This window comes from Pholcus phalangioides, unplaced genomic scaffold, assembly GCF_987345545.1.
Source record: "Pholcus phalangioides strain wild (caught in Gottingen) unplaced genomic scaffold, Ppha-v1.0 ptg000024l_1, whole genome shotgun sequence".
Lineage (NCBI taxonomy): Eukaryota > Metazoa > Arthropoda > Arachnida > Araneae > Pholcidae > Pholcus > Pholcus phalangioides.
The window spans coordinates 4,653,897-4,670,957 of NW_028301616.1; the positions used below are offsets into that span (position 1 = coordinate 4,653,897).

General features: G+C 38.8%; 1 protein-coding gene across 1 annotated transcript in view; it reads left to right on the forward strand.

Moving 5' to 3' along the window:
• The first annotated feature begins 12,693 nt into the window (after window positions 1-12,693).
• Window positions 12,694-17,061, forward strand: part of Usp14 (ubiquitin specific protease 14) — a 39,559-nt gene continuing 35,191 nt past the window's right edge. The window contains exons 1-2 of the mRNA XM_089250527.1: window positions 12,694-12,761; window positions 12,895-12,952. Of these exons, the coding sequence (XP_089106653.1) occupies window positions 12,937-12,952 (16 nt within the window). The 5' untranslated portion in view covers window positions 12,694-12,761; window positions 12,895-12,936. The remainder of the gene's footprint in view (window positions 12,762-12,894; window positions 12,953-17,061) is intronic.

Sequence of the window (17,061 nt, forward strand, 5' to 3'; positions counted from 1 at the left end):
TAGCCTGGGGGCCCTTTACTAAATAGGAAGCACTGAAATCTCTATTACACACTATTCCTCGTCTGAAAATTGGGTTCAAGCTCCAATAAGTTTCTCTCACTCTGGAATCGGAAATAATGAAAGTTATCTTCAGCTCCGCGATCCCTTTCATCATCGTGGTACATTTACCATGACGAATTCGCTTTGTGAGCGATGCACTCGATAACGTTGTGTGTGAGCTTTTGATGTCTTGGGAATCGTAAGTTGCCGATCCACCCCTGACCATTCGCTAATGACAATCCGAGAGGCACCGCAGACATCCTCCCCTAACTTATTACAGCCATAACGAGTTTATGTGTATCATCATTGGAAAATGATGGAGTCGGATAATATTCCTTTTTGTTTTGTTTTGGTTGTAGCGTTCAATGCGCGATACTTCGATTTCCCTCGCCAATTACTTGACTGTTCGGAAAACATTACGTTCTGAGTAGGCTGATCATATTTCCCCGGAAAAAATACGGGAAATTCGGATCCCAAATAGTAGTATATTTCTAAAAATGATGCCAAAAGTAAGCAAAGTTGCCAATTATTGCTAAATTCACCCGAAAATTGCAAATGGCTGGGAAATGAACCACTAATTTGTGTCAAGACCGGAGACCACGTTTGCCAATAGGATGAAGAACATCAAAAACCTTTGAGAATAAGATAAAGGCAGGGAAAACTCTTTTTGCCAACAGGATGAAGATCAGGGACGACACTCTTTGTCAATAAGCCGAAGGACAAAGAAACACTTTCCCATTAAGATGAATGCGCGAGGAAACCGTTTGTCAACGAACTGAAGACTAGAGACACCCCTTTGTCTATAAGATGAAGACCAGGGAAAACCCCTTTACCAATAAGATAAGGACCACATGTTGCTGCCATCTGTCTTTCATACTTTGAAGTGAAAATGGCAGATGTCTGAGTTTTTTCGTGTTATTCATAAATATCGTGTTGAAGGTCTGTGCCTGCTGCCTATTTTTTTTTTCTTTTTTAATCAAATGGGGAATGAGCTCGCATTTGGACCTGAAGTTTGGAAAACCGCAACTAACGCCAGCTGAGCCGGATGAAACTCTGCGCATGCGCAAAATTATTACATATACCTTCTCATGGTTACTATCCACAAATTTCTAACAATTTATATGTAGGTCCCGGTGTGTCTTTACGCTTAATAAATGCTATTACCACGATAACGCATTAAAGAAAGTCAGAGAACAAACGCGAAACGTAATAATGTGGATGTTCAAGCAAAAATATTGATCCAGCAACGCTGTCAATACATTGTGACATTTTTAGATTGCAGGTGACGGACAAACGCGTAAAAAAAAACTTTCATTTTATTATTACTATTATATATCATTAACTGTAGTGTTTATTTAAGAAAGGCCTTGTCGTGTTTCGCGCTTTTGTGACGAATCCACAGCATGGCATGGACACACCTCGTATTGATTGATCATCAGCCTCTCATGCGTTTTTAAATAGCAGCTATACCGTGTATTTTCGTGTTTTCCTGGGCATTTTCTTTTTCCTCGGAAGATCGGGAAATGTCACCTGCTGGACACTCTCATGAGTCTAATGGAAGATGAATAATACCGAGTGGAAGTGGAAAAAAGAGGTCCAAATAGAAGATTCAGTTCTGTATAACGGAAGGGGAGGGGGGAATTCATATTTATATTGGTTTTTTACCAGGTGATGATCAATACCTTATTTGGACTCTTTTATGGATTTTATTTTTATTTTTCATGTTTATCGAAACGTCATGTTTGGAATAATATTTGCGAATGTTCGACTTGTTTGTTATTTGTGATGAATGATATTTACATTAGGATGTTTTTCCAATATTTTAATCAATTTCTTTTATAAGTAACAAGCTCGGATCCGGGAGGGTGGGGGCGATAGGACAATCATCCCTACCAAGAGCTAAAAAAATGAGGGGAATTTATCTGTCCCATAAAATTTGGGATTATTCAACGGAACTAATAGAGTCAGCCCATAGGCGCCGGAACCTGGATGCTGAGACCATTTGAGCCCCCCAATAAATTTTCTTAGGGGGCTAAGGCCCCTCCCCGAAAAAAAAAAATTCACGAATGTACAATGGGAAATGCCATTCCGCCTCCAGCGTAAGGGCTTGAGTCTCGTATATAAGGGACGAAGGGCGATTTTCAGCCCTTCCCCCCCCACCCCAATGTTTTCTCCATGTCGGCGCCTCTGGATCATCCTCCGCTCAATTCGAATCTGAATATGCCTGCTTCAGCTCCATTTGGAGCTGGAGATATATATCTGCCTTGCCTTTTATTCACACCAACTCATTCCAGCTCATTCCCAGCTGAAGATGTCTGCCTCTACTCCATTCGAAGTCCCGATTTCATTCGGAGCTGATAGTGTCTGCTCAATTTCATTCAGAGATGGACATATCTGCCTCGGCTTTATTCGCAGCTGCAGATACCTGCCTTGGCTTCAGGGCCATTTTGAGAGCATCATGGGCCCCCTGGACAAGTGATTTCTCTAAGTCCCTAACTGGCAAATTATAGAAAAATTCAACTCATTTTTTTGAGGTTCCTCTTCTCTTGAGGCCCCCAGCCAGGGCTCGGTTGGATCCATGTGTTAAGATGTTACTGCTAGGCTTTATTCGCAGCTGGAGATGTTTGCCTCGGCTATAATAGCATCTAGAGATCTGTGTGGGTGCTTCCTCTTCATTCACTGATGAAGATGCCCGCCTTTATTCCACTCATTGCTAAAAATGCTTGCTTTTTCTCCATTCACTGCTGAAGATATTCGTCCGTTTTCGCTTCATTATAGAAAAGCAATCATCAAGCTGGAGACATCTCCTCGGCTTTATTCGTAGCAGAAGATGTCTGCCTCGGCTCATGAGTGGATCCAGAGGGGATAGGGGAAATCGCCCCTCCCGAGAGCCAAATATGAGGAGAAAATTCAACGAACTTAAACAATAAATCACCCTCTCTGACGTATCGCCCTAGATCCCCGCCTGATGGGTAAACAGTGGAACTTTCCTGCTATCTCGGACAGTTTTGGAATCATTGTACTGTTTTTGGTATAAAATTAAAAAGGCTAAGCGAAGAAAAACAATATACACCGTAGCACGGGGGCTACAATGCATCGGTTTTGAGAGTTTATTAGGGAAAAACTCATGCTAGGCATAGCAAATATGTCAAATGATTTTTGATTTAATAGATACGACAATTAGTATATACGTATAAATAAACAGCATTTGCTTTCTAATCAAGTCGTTTCTTGATATTAAAAAATGCATCTTTTTCTGGACAGAAAAGTCAAGCGGCACAGACATGTTTAGCAAACGATATCCAAAATGACGGATGTATCACTAATGCCGGGATTAGGCCGAGATTGCACTGTAAAAGTTTGATAAAATCCCTTTTATAAAACTTTAAAAATATAACCAATAAAGCTCATAGCTTACATTCGAGATAGGTTACATTCCGATACGCTTATTGCTTGAATTTTTCAAGTTTTATAAAAGTTCTTTTATAGTGTAATCCCGGCCTTTCACTACAAAGTTTGACCAAAGATCAAACAGACAAAATCATCTTTTAAATCTGTCTTCATCTGTTTGATCTTTGATCTAAGATCAAACAGATGAATACAACCAATAAGCCTATTGGATAAATTCGCTCTAATGTAACCAATACGCTTATTGGTTGCATTTTCCAAGTTTTATAAAATAACTTAATTAAGCTTTTATAATGTAATCCCGGCCTAACTCAAACACATGAGCTGATTAATAAAGTCTCCTGTCAGGCAAAATCCAAACTGTTTTGATATTTTCACTAGAGTAGCCATCAGGCAACGCCTAAATGTTCAACGGGTCTCGACCAGAAACAAAACTGACTTTTCCGGCCATGGCAAGTACCCATTTTGGTACCCCCTTCTCTCAATTTTGAATGAATAAAGAATAAATTTCACGCCTTTCCTGGTCCAGCGCCCGAGGCATTATCCCCTCCTTTCGCACTCCCCCCAGTTGCGGCTGGCCTTTGGCAACGTTGAATCTTTTTTCAGGATTGGTGCAAAGTAACCCCGGATAACGGTACGTATATTTTAAATTACGTATAAACCAATTATTTTGTCAGAAATATCGCAAATGACCATTACCTAGAACAGGCATCTTTAACCCGTTGTTCGCGAGCACCCCAGTGCTCCCAGAAGCATCCATAGTGCTCATGTCTGATTTCGTACTCGAGAGCGCTTAATCAACGCTCCAATCAAAAACCCTGTGCAAATCGCATTCAAGGATTGAAATCATCCTGATTTCATGTCTTCGTATGCCAAATTTGCCATAAGGGGTGCTCTTCTTTTCGTGATGGGTACAAACAGTGCTCCCGACTAGAAAACGGTTATAACCTCTGATCTAGAAGACCAACGGTTTTCTACCTTTTAGTCCCCACGGACCAGTAAAATGTTTGAAGCAACTCGACGTACCACTTGTTCCGTGTTTTAAAGAAGCTTATTTGAATTTATAAATATTTAATAAAATCCTCGATGAAGATAATTTTCACAACTTTCAAATTATATTATGATAATTACTGATATAATTTATGAATTCTCATCTCATATACGTATTTGCCATGGCCAACATTTTTCCAGTCAATTACATTTCGATTAGGTGCGATTTTCAAAAGCCCTTTATTCTCTACACGTCATTGGTGATTTTTCAGTAATTTTGGCAACAGAGTTGGTGTTTTTGCCCTTTTATTGCGACGTTTTTGGTGACAATTGGTGATGTCCTGCATTTTGCATTTTAATATTCCAATTTGTTGTATTTTTTCTAAACCAAAAACGGTCACCTAGCAATGATGAACGCCTTTTTTTCGCAAAATTCATTTTTTTACTTCGATTTTCAGCAACCATTTATTATCTCGCAATTCAGAAATGTCAGCAAATTTGTTCAAAATGGCGTTTTTTGTGAAATTAGTGATGGCTCGTATTTTTCTGACTCATATATTATCACCGTAAGACCGAGATTACACTATAAAAGTTCTTTTATGAAACTTTCAAAACACACCCAATAAGCATATCCATTACATTCGAGTAAAAGAACTTATATGAAACTTTCGTAATGTTATCCCGACCTCAGAGGAATATTTATGAAATGTATGTGCGGTTTAGTAATATTAGTAGTTTTCAAAAGGTGGACCACGGCAGGGGCAGCTTTCAGACAGTACAACCCGTGTGGGCGCACGGGGCACCGCTCTAGGAAGAGCAGGACCGCTACTAGATGCTTGGTCAGCCAACATCCGAGTCGTGCAGTGGTAAGATGCTCGTCTTCCACCAGTTGTGAAAATTATCTTCATTGAGGGTTACCATCTAGTTCCACCGGTTCCAATCGGACGCAAGCGCTCATTTTGGCGCCCCCTTGTAATAATTAATGAAATGTTGAAGGGTAAAATTTGCACCCCCTCTATGGTCCGATGCACCAGACCCGCCTGCTTACCCTAGTTGCGGTCCTGAGGAAGAGGAGAGCCAAATCGAAGTTGAAAGGACAAAAAAGAAGCTTTGTCGAGACCGTAAAAACGTGAATGGGGGCGGGCGCCAAAAATAGGTCGTGCATGGGTACAGAATTTTTCTCCAGCAGCCCTGGTCTGCGGACCCATTTTTCAAAGCAAAGCAGAAACATAACGAAAATAGATATAAAATTTGCAGCTAGAAGATATGTTTTGATTATGCAGGAAGGAGTTAACAGGTAGGTCAAATGCTTCGATTTACTACTTTCAGGAAACGTTCTTCTTGTCCAATTTGATTTTTACGACTTCGATGTAATAAGAACAGCCAGCAAATGACCACATAATACGAAACAACAACAACGTCCAAGTGGAGACCGCATACGAGGAAAATTGAATTGAAAAAGAAGATTCTCTGTATACACAGTAATATCGACTGACGTTGGTTTCTTTAAGATGAAAGAAGGAAAGAAAAGGTCGTTCTGCTCCAATGCATTTCAGTTCTTCACTAAATGCCAAGTGTTTTGACCAACAGAATGAATGCCTCAAGGAATTACACACGAGGCAAGAAGGAGAAAAATTACAATGACCGGTTCCGAAACTCATTCAATAGATTTAACTTGTTAAAGAAACCGGAAAGAGAGGGGGGGAAAAGTTTCAATTGGTCAAAAATGTTACCTTATTGATATGCGAATACACAGGGGTACAACAAAAAACGGTGACTTGACCGCAGCAAAAAATTGCTACCGCAGGGAGTCCCCCAACGAGGGGTTAGCCCACCAATCTCTCGATGAGTATAAAAAACAAGCCTGCCGTTCGGAATCGGCAATAAATTGTAGGTCCCGGTCTAATTAGCCCTCGTGTGCAGAAAATGACCGTGGTGCGACAAAAATGATCAAAATGATATACGAATGATTACTCATTTCTTGAAAAACAAAGGTCAATTAATCTCAGTTATTCCTAAAAGTTAACGAACCTCTTGTGCCTGGGGGGGGGGGGGGGCATTTTCGTATTATCGTTATTATCGTGATTTTTCTGTTTTGTCTGTCCGACTTTTTCATCGGCATGGCCCCTTCCTCCCGTTGGTTTAAAGAATTTCACTTCGATCTAATTTGTCTGACCATATAATTTTTTTGTCTTCCTCGACATAAAAACAGGCATTGATATTAATTAACGGGTGATATATGGCAACTATCACTATAAATGATGTCAAAGTCAAGCAAAGTTGCCACAATAATTTACCGTGAATGCAGGGCCTCAGAAATCTCGGGCCCGGTGCGACCACACCTGTCGCATATCCCCTCCCCCCTAAGGGCGGCTTCGATCAGTACGACTATAAATACAGTTGACACCACTCAATTGTGGTCACATCGGCACTCGGGGGTTTTGTCATATATTTCAAAAATACTGCAACCCAATTAAAAATGCAATTAAAAACAATATATATATATATACATGATGAAATATTATACAATGCCCATAAGAATACTTATGGCTGTCTTATTCTAAGTATGGATAAAGCTTCTCGATTTACCCCAACATGTTTATCGTATTTCTTTTGAAACGTGTCAATTGTGTTATAATTTACTATTTCCGGGGGATATACATATAAGCTATGCCACTCATTAACAACCCTATATTAGAGAAACATCCCCCCCCCCCCTGCGACACCATAACCTTGCATTGTCCCTTACCAATCGATACTGGTGTCCCTAGCGATCCTAACCATGCAAACCGTTTTTTATTTCGGTTATTTTTCCGGATTTTACTAATTTTTAAAGTTTCTACGGACTTTTTGCCTACCCTGTATTTTATCATAATGTATATTACAGTTTTTAGTTCATATAATTGCAATTTCAATTTTGTTGCTGTATTTTAGAAATATATATATATGTCATTCATATTATTGTTATGGGCATCTCTTTATTTCAGTCATCTCGTTGGACATTTCACCTGTTGTGGCCTTGTATTTGTTTGTATTCGTATTAATGACTAAATGTGACCTTGAGAGGATATTCGGCACGAATTAGGTGAATGTGCTGTCCTAATACTGTATATCTAATGCTAAATTGGGGTGAAATATATATATATATAGGCCTATATATATATATATGCGAGATAGAGACTTACGGCTCCCATAAGTCAGGGCCCCGTACCCCCTGGATGAATCTTGTTATAAATATTTTTGTTCATACCAGAAATCAAAATATTGTGGCAGGTTACCCGATCAAAGTCTACATCAGGGGCTTCGGAATCATTTCGAGCCTGTGGGCGCTCGTCTTTAGTTTAACATAGGAAATTTTTTGATTTATGATTCGATAACGGGTGTTCTCGGACCCCTGTGTGTGTGTGGAAAATTCACCGCAATGCGGGGATTCACAGACAAATAATTCATCGGCAAAGTGACTTAGTGAGCGAGTGAATGAGCAGTGAGTAAGTGAGCAAGTAAGAGTGATTGATCGAGTGAGTCAGGGAGCTGGCGGATGAGCAAATGCATGCGTGAGTGAGTCTCAATCACTCAGTCACTTATCCCCCACTGGGTGACTCATTCAATTGCTCACTCAGTTGGTAATTCAACCACTCAATCGCATAGGCGGAGATAGACTTGGAAGTCTGGGGGCACGCCCATCATTGCTGGGGGGGGGGGGGCAAGATGATGCTGTTGTCGATTCATCTATACATATATGCATTAGATCAGTCGACTTCACCTTTGATGCTGGGGAGGGGGGGGCTTCACCCATGCTCAATCGATCACTATACCTGCGTATGTATATTGGCAGATGTGTATGTATGTGCGGTCGATCTCGTTCTCTCTTAGAACGTTTTCTCACTAAGTACGAAATATTTTCGTAGTCTTCTAACTTTTACTAATACTCATGGAGATATCCCGTTAAAAAAGTTTTCCCGCTTTCAACGTTTTTTTTGACGGTTTTCTTATTATTGTTATTTATTTGCGAAGCGTTGTGAGCAGTATCCAGTGATGAACGCAACACACACGTGCGTACTCACATTGTCGTATAATGCTCAACGAATAAAGGTGCTAAGCGAGATGGCACTAGTAATAAATAAAATAGCGGCTAAAACTACAATAGGTGAAAAACTAACGGATAAAGCTAAAAAATAACGGCTTATGTTCTTTTTAACTTCTTCAAAAATTTTCAATTAGGGTGTCAGTATTTGTCGTGTCAGGTTCAGTTTGTACATTGTCGTCTATGTTTTTGTAATCCTCAGCATCAGGACCGTAACCAGGAATTTTGTGAGGGAGAGAGCAACATGATTTTGCCGCTTTTAATACTGTAAAATTCAATGATTCTATAGCAGAGTTTCTGTTTCCACCTAAAGTTTGCTGCCCCTTAAATTATGCCGCCAGGGCTGTTGCCCTCTTTCGCCTGTCCCTAATTAATTCCAGCCCTGCGCAGTCTTGCGATCACGGAATGCACACAACTTTCATACAATTTCGTAAGTCTTAAATATCATTTGGAAATTCAACCCTTACACTGATTTTTCCCATGGAAAAGCCTGCTTTTAAGGAAAATTTTGTTATAATTTCAGAATGCAACTGCTTTACTACATATGGCTTTATAGTACTGCTTTAATACATATCAAAATCGGAGCATCAAGTATTTTTGCTAATCTAACAGTGGATGATGAATTCACATTTGCAAGGATAGATGGCGTAAAAAATTTTGGTGGAGCACTTTAACGTTTTGTATGATCCTTTGGTCTATCGGTCGCAGAACACACACAGTGTATGTGTGAAATTTTCCTTAAAAGTGTACAGATTTCCTTTCCGTTTCCGCGTTAGGCAGGTTCCGTTTAATCCAGGTTTTTTAATGTGTATTTTGGTATTGAAATCACACGGGACCACGATTTTTTTCCGTTCAAGATAGGTTTCCGGCTTAATACAGGTTCCGTTAAAGACAGGTTTTACTGTAAATGTAAATACAGTAAAACCTGTCTTTAACTCATTCGCGTACGCAAAGAGGGGGGTGGGGTGGGGTCTAACCCCCTCCTAAGCCGAGAATATAGTGTTATTTTGGCAGGAAAAAAAGGAACCCCCCCCCCGAGAAAATTCTGCGTACGTCCCCCCCCCCATGTTGACATTATCTATATTTGCATCTGATTCACCAGAACGAGTGAACACAACCCAATCACACAGTTGCTGGCTTCTAGTTAAGAAATTAATAAAACCAACCAATGTAATTTGCTCATCGATAAGGAGCTAAGTGAGACGACCCGCTCCGGTGGATATTTTATGCTTATGAGAATGAGAGTTCCATGTATCAAGAGGCTATCTAATTACTTCTAATAAAATAATGCATTCATTCTTTTACAAAACCCCGAAACATTCTCCAACTTCCAACCCCATCTCATCCACATTACCGCAGCAAAAATCTGTTGATCGCTATAGTACCTAATGTTCAGGGAAAAATATATTGTTATACTTTTGTATGTTTGCATATTTTTGTTTGTTTGAATGCTTTGTTTGTATATTTTTGTATATATTAATATATACAAAAATATTTAAAAACAAATCCAAACATAAATTTATGTTTGGATTTTTTTTTTTTGGCGTTATAATAAAGCGTTCCAGACTCTCCCACGAAGCTGGGCTGGATTAAATCTCGACAACGGGATAAGTCCGGTGGCATAGAGTCCTGGCGTTCATTCATTCATTCGCCACTGGCCAACATGGTCTCCTCGCTGGACGATGGCTCACTGCAGCCCTGTAGCAGTGATGAATCTTTTTATTTCTCTCTAATATAAATCTTTGGTATGGGGAGGACGGAGGGGCGTGAAAAATCCTGAACTGGTCCGACAAAGATCCAGGCCGCTCTGGTCGAAGTTAACCTGTATCTTTGACTAAACATCGCGATGCTCAGCTGATTAGTGACTATTTTAAGCCGTTCATCGAATTATTGTACCCTAACAACTATGGGACTTTCCAAAATAATAAATAATAATAACACGGCATGTGACCGGGTCACGGTTGTTCGCGAATGGTTCCGGGGAGGGAGCATTCTGGACAGTTCCAACGAACGATTTGGCCACCCGCATCACACACCACGAATTTCATAGGAAAAGTTTGGGATATGATTGAAATGTCCATTTGTGCATAAGATCTTGCAACAACCATGCCATGTGCAGTGCCGTCTTAACACATGGGCCCGCCCGCCCGGGCGCAACTCAAAAAACCCAAGTACATTGGGAGCTCCATGTTCATTAAATTTGGTATTGCGATTTTTAGATGCAAGCATATAAAGTGGTTGGGGGAGGGGGGTGCATACGACGTTCTTGAAACGGATGTGATTTTTACCGTTTTATATTTTTTCACACTATGAATTTTCAACGGGGGGGAGGGGCTCCAAAATGACAAGCCATGCGGTATACCAATGGTGTTCAAACTTTCAGGGAGTGTGGGCCGCTTCAGTGGTTTTTAAAGACGTCGCGTGTTACTTGAGTTATGTGGCAATGTGCTTGGAGCAAGGAGGGGTTATCTTTGCATACTTCCGTAGTTGTTTTTTTAATTTTCTTTTGGGATGTTGTTATTTTGCAGAGGAACCAGCATTCAGTGGTTTTTGCATCCCATTTTTTTAATTTCTGAATGAAATATTTAACTCCCTCACCACCGCCCTACTTCAGTACACAGCATCTGCTGTGGTATTCAAAAATTGGTGACAATGGTATTCTCAAAATTTATATTGCGGTTTTCTTCTTTCAGAGCTGTTTTTCCGATTGTCTTTTTCATGTTATCCTTGTTCAAGCTGGGCCATGGTTTAGAATAGAATCTGCCCTTGGAGTCAACTTAGATTCATCTGGGAATTTCGAGGATGTTGGTCAAAGCTTGTAAAAATATATGGGAGAAAACACACGGAAAAACTCATGCTAATGAAGAAATAGATGTTTCAGAGTGAAAAACAAATTCCCCTGGGGGGGGGGGGGGAGAATAAAATGATTCCGGAAACTTGAAAAAGAAAGACAAAAGGACGGATTTTCTGAAACGTAGGAGGACGCTTGAAATGACACCAAAAAAGAGGACGTGTCCTTCTAAAAGAGGATGGATGGTAACCCCACGAACAACACTTGATACGAACGCTCGCTACTGACGTCTTAACGCATGGGCCCACCCGGACACGGCCCGGGGACCTCAAGAGAAGAGGGGGGGGGGCTCACAAAAATGAGATTCGGCTGAAATTTTCTAGAATTTATCAGGTAGGACCTCATCAGAAAAACAACTTGGACCGGAACCCATGATGCTCTTAAGACGGCCCTGACGCTCGCATACACTTTCGGCTCAACTCCATCACTAATCGTCGTGTCCTACCAAACCTCCTAGGTACTAATCTCTCTAGGAGGCTTTGGTCCTACCAAGGGCCTCAAGAGTTGGTGGCTCAAAAATGAGAACTGGTTGAAATTGTCGAGAATTCGCCTTGTAGGGCCCTGTAAAAATCCATTGACCCAGTTGCCCATGAGCTCCTGCGACGGCTTTGAATTGCCCATGGCGATAAGACATGAGTTGCACTCCGTTTGAAAGAAATAAAGCTAGTCCTACAATTTATTTCTCTTCCTGAGCAATTGTCAGGGATGAATATCTAAACGGTACGTGCTTTGGAAACAAGTTAACTCAAATTTTACCATGTGCAACATTTATTGAAACATTGCGATGGGATTTTTTACATAATCTCAAGCTTAATTTTTCTAGAAACAGTTGAAAATAAATATTTATTATTATTTTCGTAATCCATAAATTCATCAATTACAGTTCAGCTGGCCATCTTTGCTCGAGAAAAATACGGGAAATTGAGTTTCGAAATACAGAAAATCCGGGACATAGCCAATTATTGCCAACAATGATGTCAAAAGTAAGCAGTCACCAACTCGGGCTGAAGTCACGGAAAAGTTGCCAATCGCGGTAATGAAGCGCCACTTAAAATTTCAGTGAATTAAAAAAAAAAAGACAAATGTGTGAGATGAAAATATTCTTGTTTATAATGTAAATTTCTGAGTTAGAAATATAATTTTAATCGTTGATCTGAAGAATAAAAAGCCAAGCTGGCTTCGTGAAAAACCAGGACATTTTTGCGAAAAAGTCGGGACAGCCAAAGAAACAAAAAAAAAAAAAAAAACCGAGACTGTCTCGGGAAATACGGGACGTATGGCGATTCGATTACAGTACATCGTTACAGAGCTTATGAAATATCGTATCGCAAGGATGGCAATGATTCAGCAAAGTTTAATGTTTATAAGCTGGAGAACTGAATATCTGTTGTAAGTGCCAAAGTGTAATTTCCAATTTAATCAGACGACTTTTATTGCGCATTTATGCAAATATTTTGAAATTAAATTAACACCCTGATTTATGCAAATTAATTGCTTAACGAGTCTTTGTGCTTTGTTTTAGCTTCGCCGCAAGCGAGAAGCTCATTCTATAATCAAATACAAGATGCCGGTATACAAAGGTAACGATTTTCTTCTAGAAGTACTCTACTAAAGCGTGTAAACACTGTTCCGTGTTTAAAAGTTACATTGTATCAAATCACTTGCATCGTTTTTAATTTGTGTATGATGTGACTATTTATGTTATAACAATGAAATTAGAGCCGGATCACTTTCTCGCCCTACATTTAGTTCTCCTATGATGCATTTCGAATTTTTCTGATAACAATTGGTTGAAACACATAACACTTGACTGATCAATATAATTCTTATTTGCATACACTAAGCGAGCAAAAATTTTGCTAACAACCTGGTCATCGTTCATCTGGGTCCCCAGTCACTTGAAATTGCTGAATGAGGACGCATCATTATCGCCAATTCACTGTGATTCCTACTAGAAGAGGTAAGGATGAGGTCGAGGTGCCACACCACATTTTGAGAGCTACCGGCCTGAGCAATTTAAACCTTCGTCACAATCAGTGATGAGAAAAATGTTGATTCTTCAGTAATATTCTAATACCTGTGTAAGAAAAAAAATCCATGTGATGTCTTCAGCTTAAAACTACACTCTTATGTCTCAGCGATTCAAATTTGTTTGCCCCTCAAGATCTTTACACTTTGGCAAACAACTGAGTATCACGCATGCATGATGAATCATCTCTGCATGATTGATGGGGTCACACCTTTAAATTAAATTTTGCAGTAAGTTCTTGTGTACAAGAAACAGCTGTAGTATAATCTTTTTTTTTCCCCGATGTGTTAATTTTTTTCTATGGTGAGAAAAACTTTGAAAGCTTGACAAGTGGCAAAGAATAAAAGTCTTTCTTACCAAAGAAATGAATCGTTAAAAAGGGCTAATACTATGGCAGTTAAAATGAAAAAATGATAAAAATAAACAACAATGATAAACAAAACCTTTGACTAAATAATTGATTGAGATTAAAAATGACATCTTTAGACCAGATATGGGATTGAAAATAATAAAAACGAGGATTCTCTTTGTTTTAAATAATACTTTTCCTTTCGGTATATAAATAAATATTCTCCGAAATAGAAATGAAATGTTATAAAAAAATTCTAAAGGAGAAACCTGAGAACAAATTCCAAATGAAATAGTCTGATCCTGATTCAACGAACTTGATTTAAAGATTTTTTTCTGAAATTCCAGGGAAAATAGAGATCTAACACCTATTTATCGAATAAACATGCTCAATATAGTGAATACTTTTGAAATATTCAGAATCTTTTTTCTTACTTCTCATCACCCAAAACCGCAATCCAAAGATTTGACTTCTTGGGAATTGACATCGAGCCCTTCTTTTGCGACAAACGAAAAAAGGGGGAACAGGAATCTATTTTTTTTAGAATGAAGGAGACAATAAAGCCATCAAGAATGTACGTGGGATACGAGGGAAAAAATAGCTACTTCGCGTTTTTGTGTTTTGCCTTGACAAGTGAAGAATGACAGGCCATCTGAAGAAGAAAACGTTTCTCGATCAGCGGAAAAAATTATAATTTAGACAGAATTTGAGGAAAATCATGAACGTATCAAACAAACTTTTGTCAAGCTATTTTTTCAGGCATCCTGACTTTATTTGATGCTTTATGTCATGGGTTCTCAACTTTTTTCTACCCACGACTTCCTTATTCAATGCTTATTTGCAAGTTCCACCGGCTTCCCAGAGTTATTTAATAAAGAATATTTTCAAAAAACCTTTGTCAGGGTCACTGTTCCATGATGCTCCTGAAAAAGGGTGGAAGCTCATCAGGGTGCGGGTGCAGCAGCGCACAGTTTGAGAACCCATGCTTTATATATATTTTTCAATTGTTATCACAAATAAGTTTGAACAGCTACCCCCCAAAGTAAATAGCTTTTAAAATTTATTGTTTCAAGTGTCTTTATGCTCCTGATCAATTTTATCTTCATTTAATGATTTTCTTGATTTAATGAATGGAAAATTGTCTATTTCTCTTCCTATTCTTTAAAATGGAATTCGATTGTATTCCAACAAAACACCATGTAACATACTGACGAAACGGTATGTGTATACAACCTGTAAACGAACCAAAAAAGAGAAAAAAAGCTCTAAAATGATAAGGGGCATTCAAGTATTACGTCCGCATACGGGTGGTGGTTTCGAATTTACTGACTTTTGATGATTGTCATCAATCACCCATTATGGAAATATTAAATATTCTTAATAACATCTTTATTTTGTGTATTTTTGTGTGTGTGTATTTACTATTCAACTGAAAAACTTGACGATATGTTGTGTGGCACTATAGTCAAGACCAGACACATCCGCAATGATTCCATAAAATTGCGTTGATAGCTTAATAGGAAGGAATTGCCCTGAAAATTACTCAAACAGGTGTTTTTTTCAACCATATTGAGATGACAGTGATTAACACTCATTAATTTCGAGAAACTGGTGAAGAATGTTCGCACCAATCTATACCACTCCATTAATTAATGCTCAAAACTTAAAACACAAGCTGAAAGTACAGTTGTCACTGTTCAGTTTACTATCGTGTGAAAAATGATCCCTTTGCATTCATATCAAAGTTCGTTACAGAGTGTCTGACTCATATTCTTGGTGGGCAATCCCGATCAGAGGTGTAGGCCTATACAGAATCGACTCTTGGAGGGGGCACAAAAGACTTAGAGGGTAGGGCACAATTTGTTTCTTGAAGAGAAATTTGATGTTTTTAGCCTTCAAATATTGAAATTAACATAAATTGATTATAGCAACATATAAAGATATTTCCTTTGATATCTTAATTTTTTGAAAAATATTTTTTGCATCAAAAACAAATTTTTGATCATCTTTGGACCTTCCTAGGTAGAATGTTTTGCATGGTTCTGCAATGAGCCCTCAAATAACTGGAAATGTTCTGACAATAAAAATTCCCATAATAGTGATTCTTCACTACACTTTTCTTAAAATTCTTCTAGATTGCTCTGGAATAGCATTGATTGTTCTGTTACATACGTCACAGATTTTGGAATATTCTGCTTTGGGGATCTTGAGGAGAGGACAGGAGCACCTTACGCCCCCCCCCTCTCTGCATACTCCTCTCAACCCAATATGTGAGGGGTGCAGAGCTGATAAAATTATGTTTAGAGGAGGGGGAAGGTCAGAAATGGCTAAAAATCTGCTGACAAAAAACTTGAATGGCCCTCCCCTAATTGAGTCGATTTATTCAAATATTGCTGCGCTGCATCCATAGGAACGTTGTTATTCTTGCATCCCTATGAAATTTGATTCTTGCATCCCTAGTGAGCTACAGATTGCATTCTGGCAACCTCACCCCGGCAATTATGAGTCAAATCAATAACTTGTATCATAGAAAACATCCACTTAAACCAAACAAAGCTGAAAACAGTTTCAGTTGTTCACACATCACACATCATGTTTAACCAGTCATCTGGCCAATTCCTCCTTTTCCCTTTTTTTGAAGTTTAAAGCTAAGAAAATATATATTTTTGATTAATGTGTTTTTTTTTAACTGAGTTCACACATCATGTTTTTAAGTGTTTAAAAATCTGCAATGAAAACAAATTTAATTCAAGTAATTACTTAGCTTTCTAAATTATCCCCCAAAAATCGGTGTGAATATCCTATTCTGTCGTAGCCAGATAGCTGGTTGATCAGTATCACCTTGATTAACATCCCTTCAATGAATCTGAGCTTTTCGAATGACATTTTTATTTGGTATGAAGACATATTAAGTGCCAAAAATGCATTGCTTGGAAAAAAGATACAGAAAAAAAAAGAAGCCAGAAATATGTTCTTAAAAGTAATCCCCATTGTTGTCTGTAACATTCAAACATCTGTTTCAATTTCTGGAAAGCTCGCTCAAAAAAAATCATTAGTTTTCGAGTTGAGTAAACAAGCCCTCATTTTCTCCCCTCTTCAGATGTGTTCAATTTGCTCTTGTTCAAATAATTCTGTTGAGAAACGAATAGGTGGAAGTTAGTGGGAGCAAGGTCGGGAGAATATGGAGGATGGTCCAGAAGTTACCAACTCAATTTATGAATCGTTATTTTCATAGCTTTCGCTGTGTGCAGCCTAGCATTATCTTGGAGGTAAAGAACTTCCTTGCATTTCACGAGTGATGCCCTTTTCTG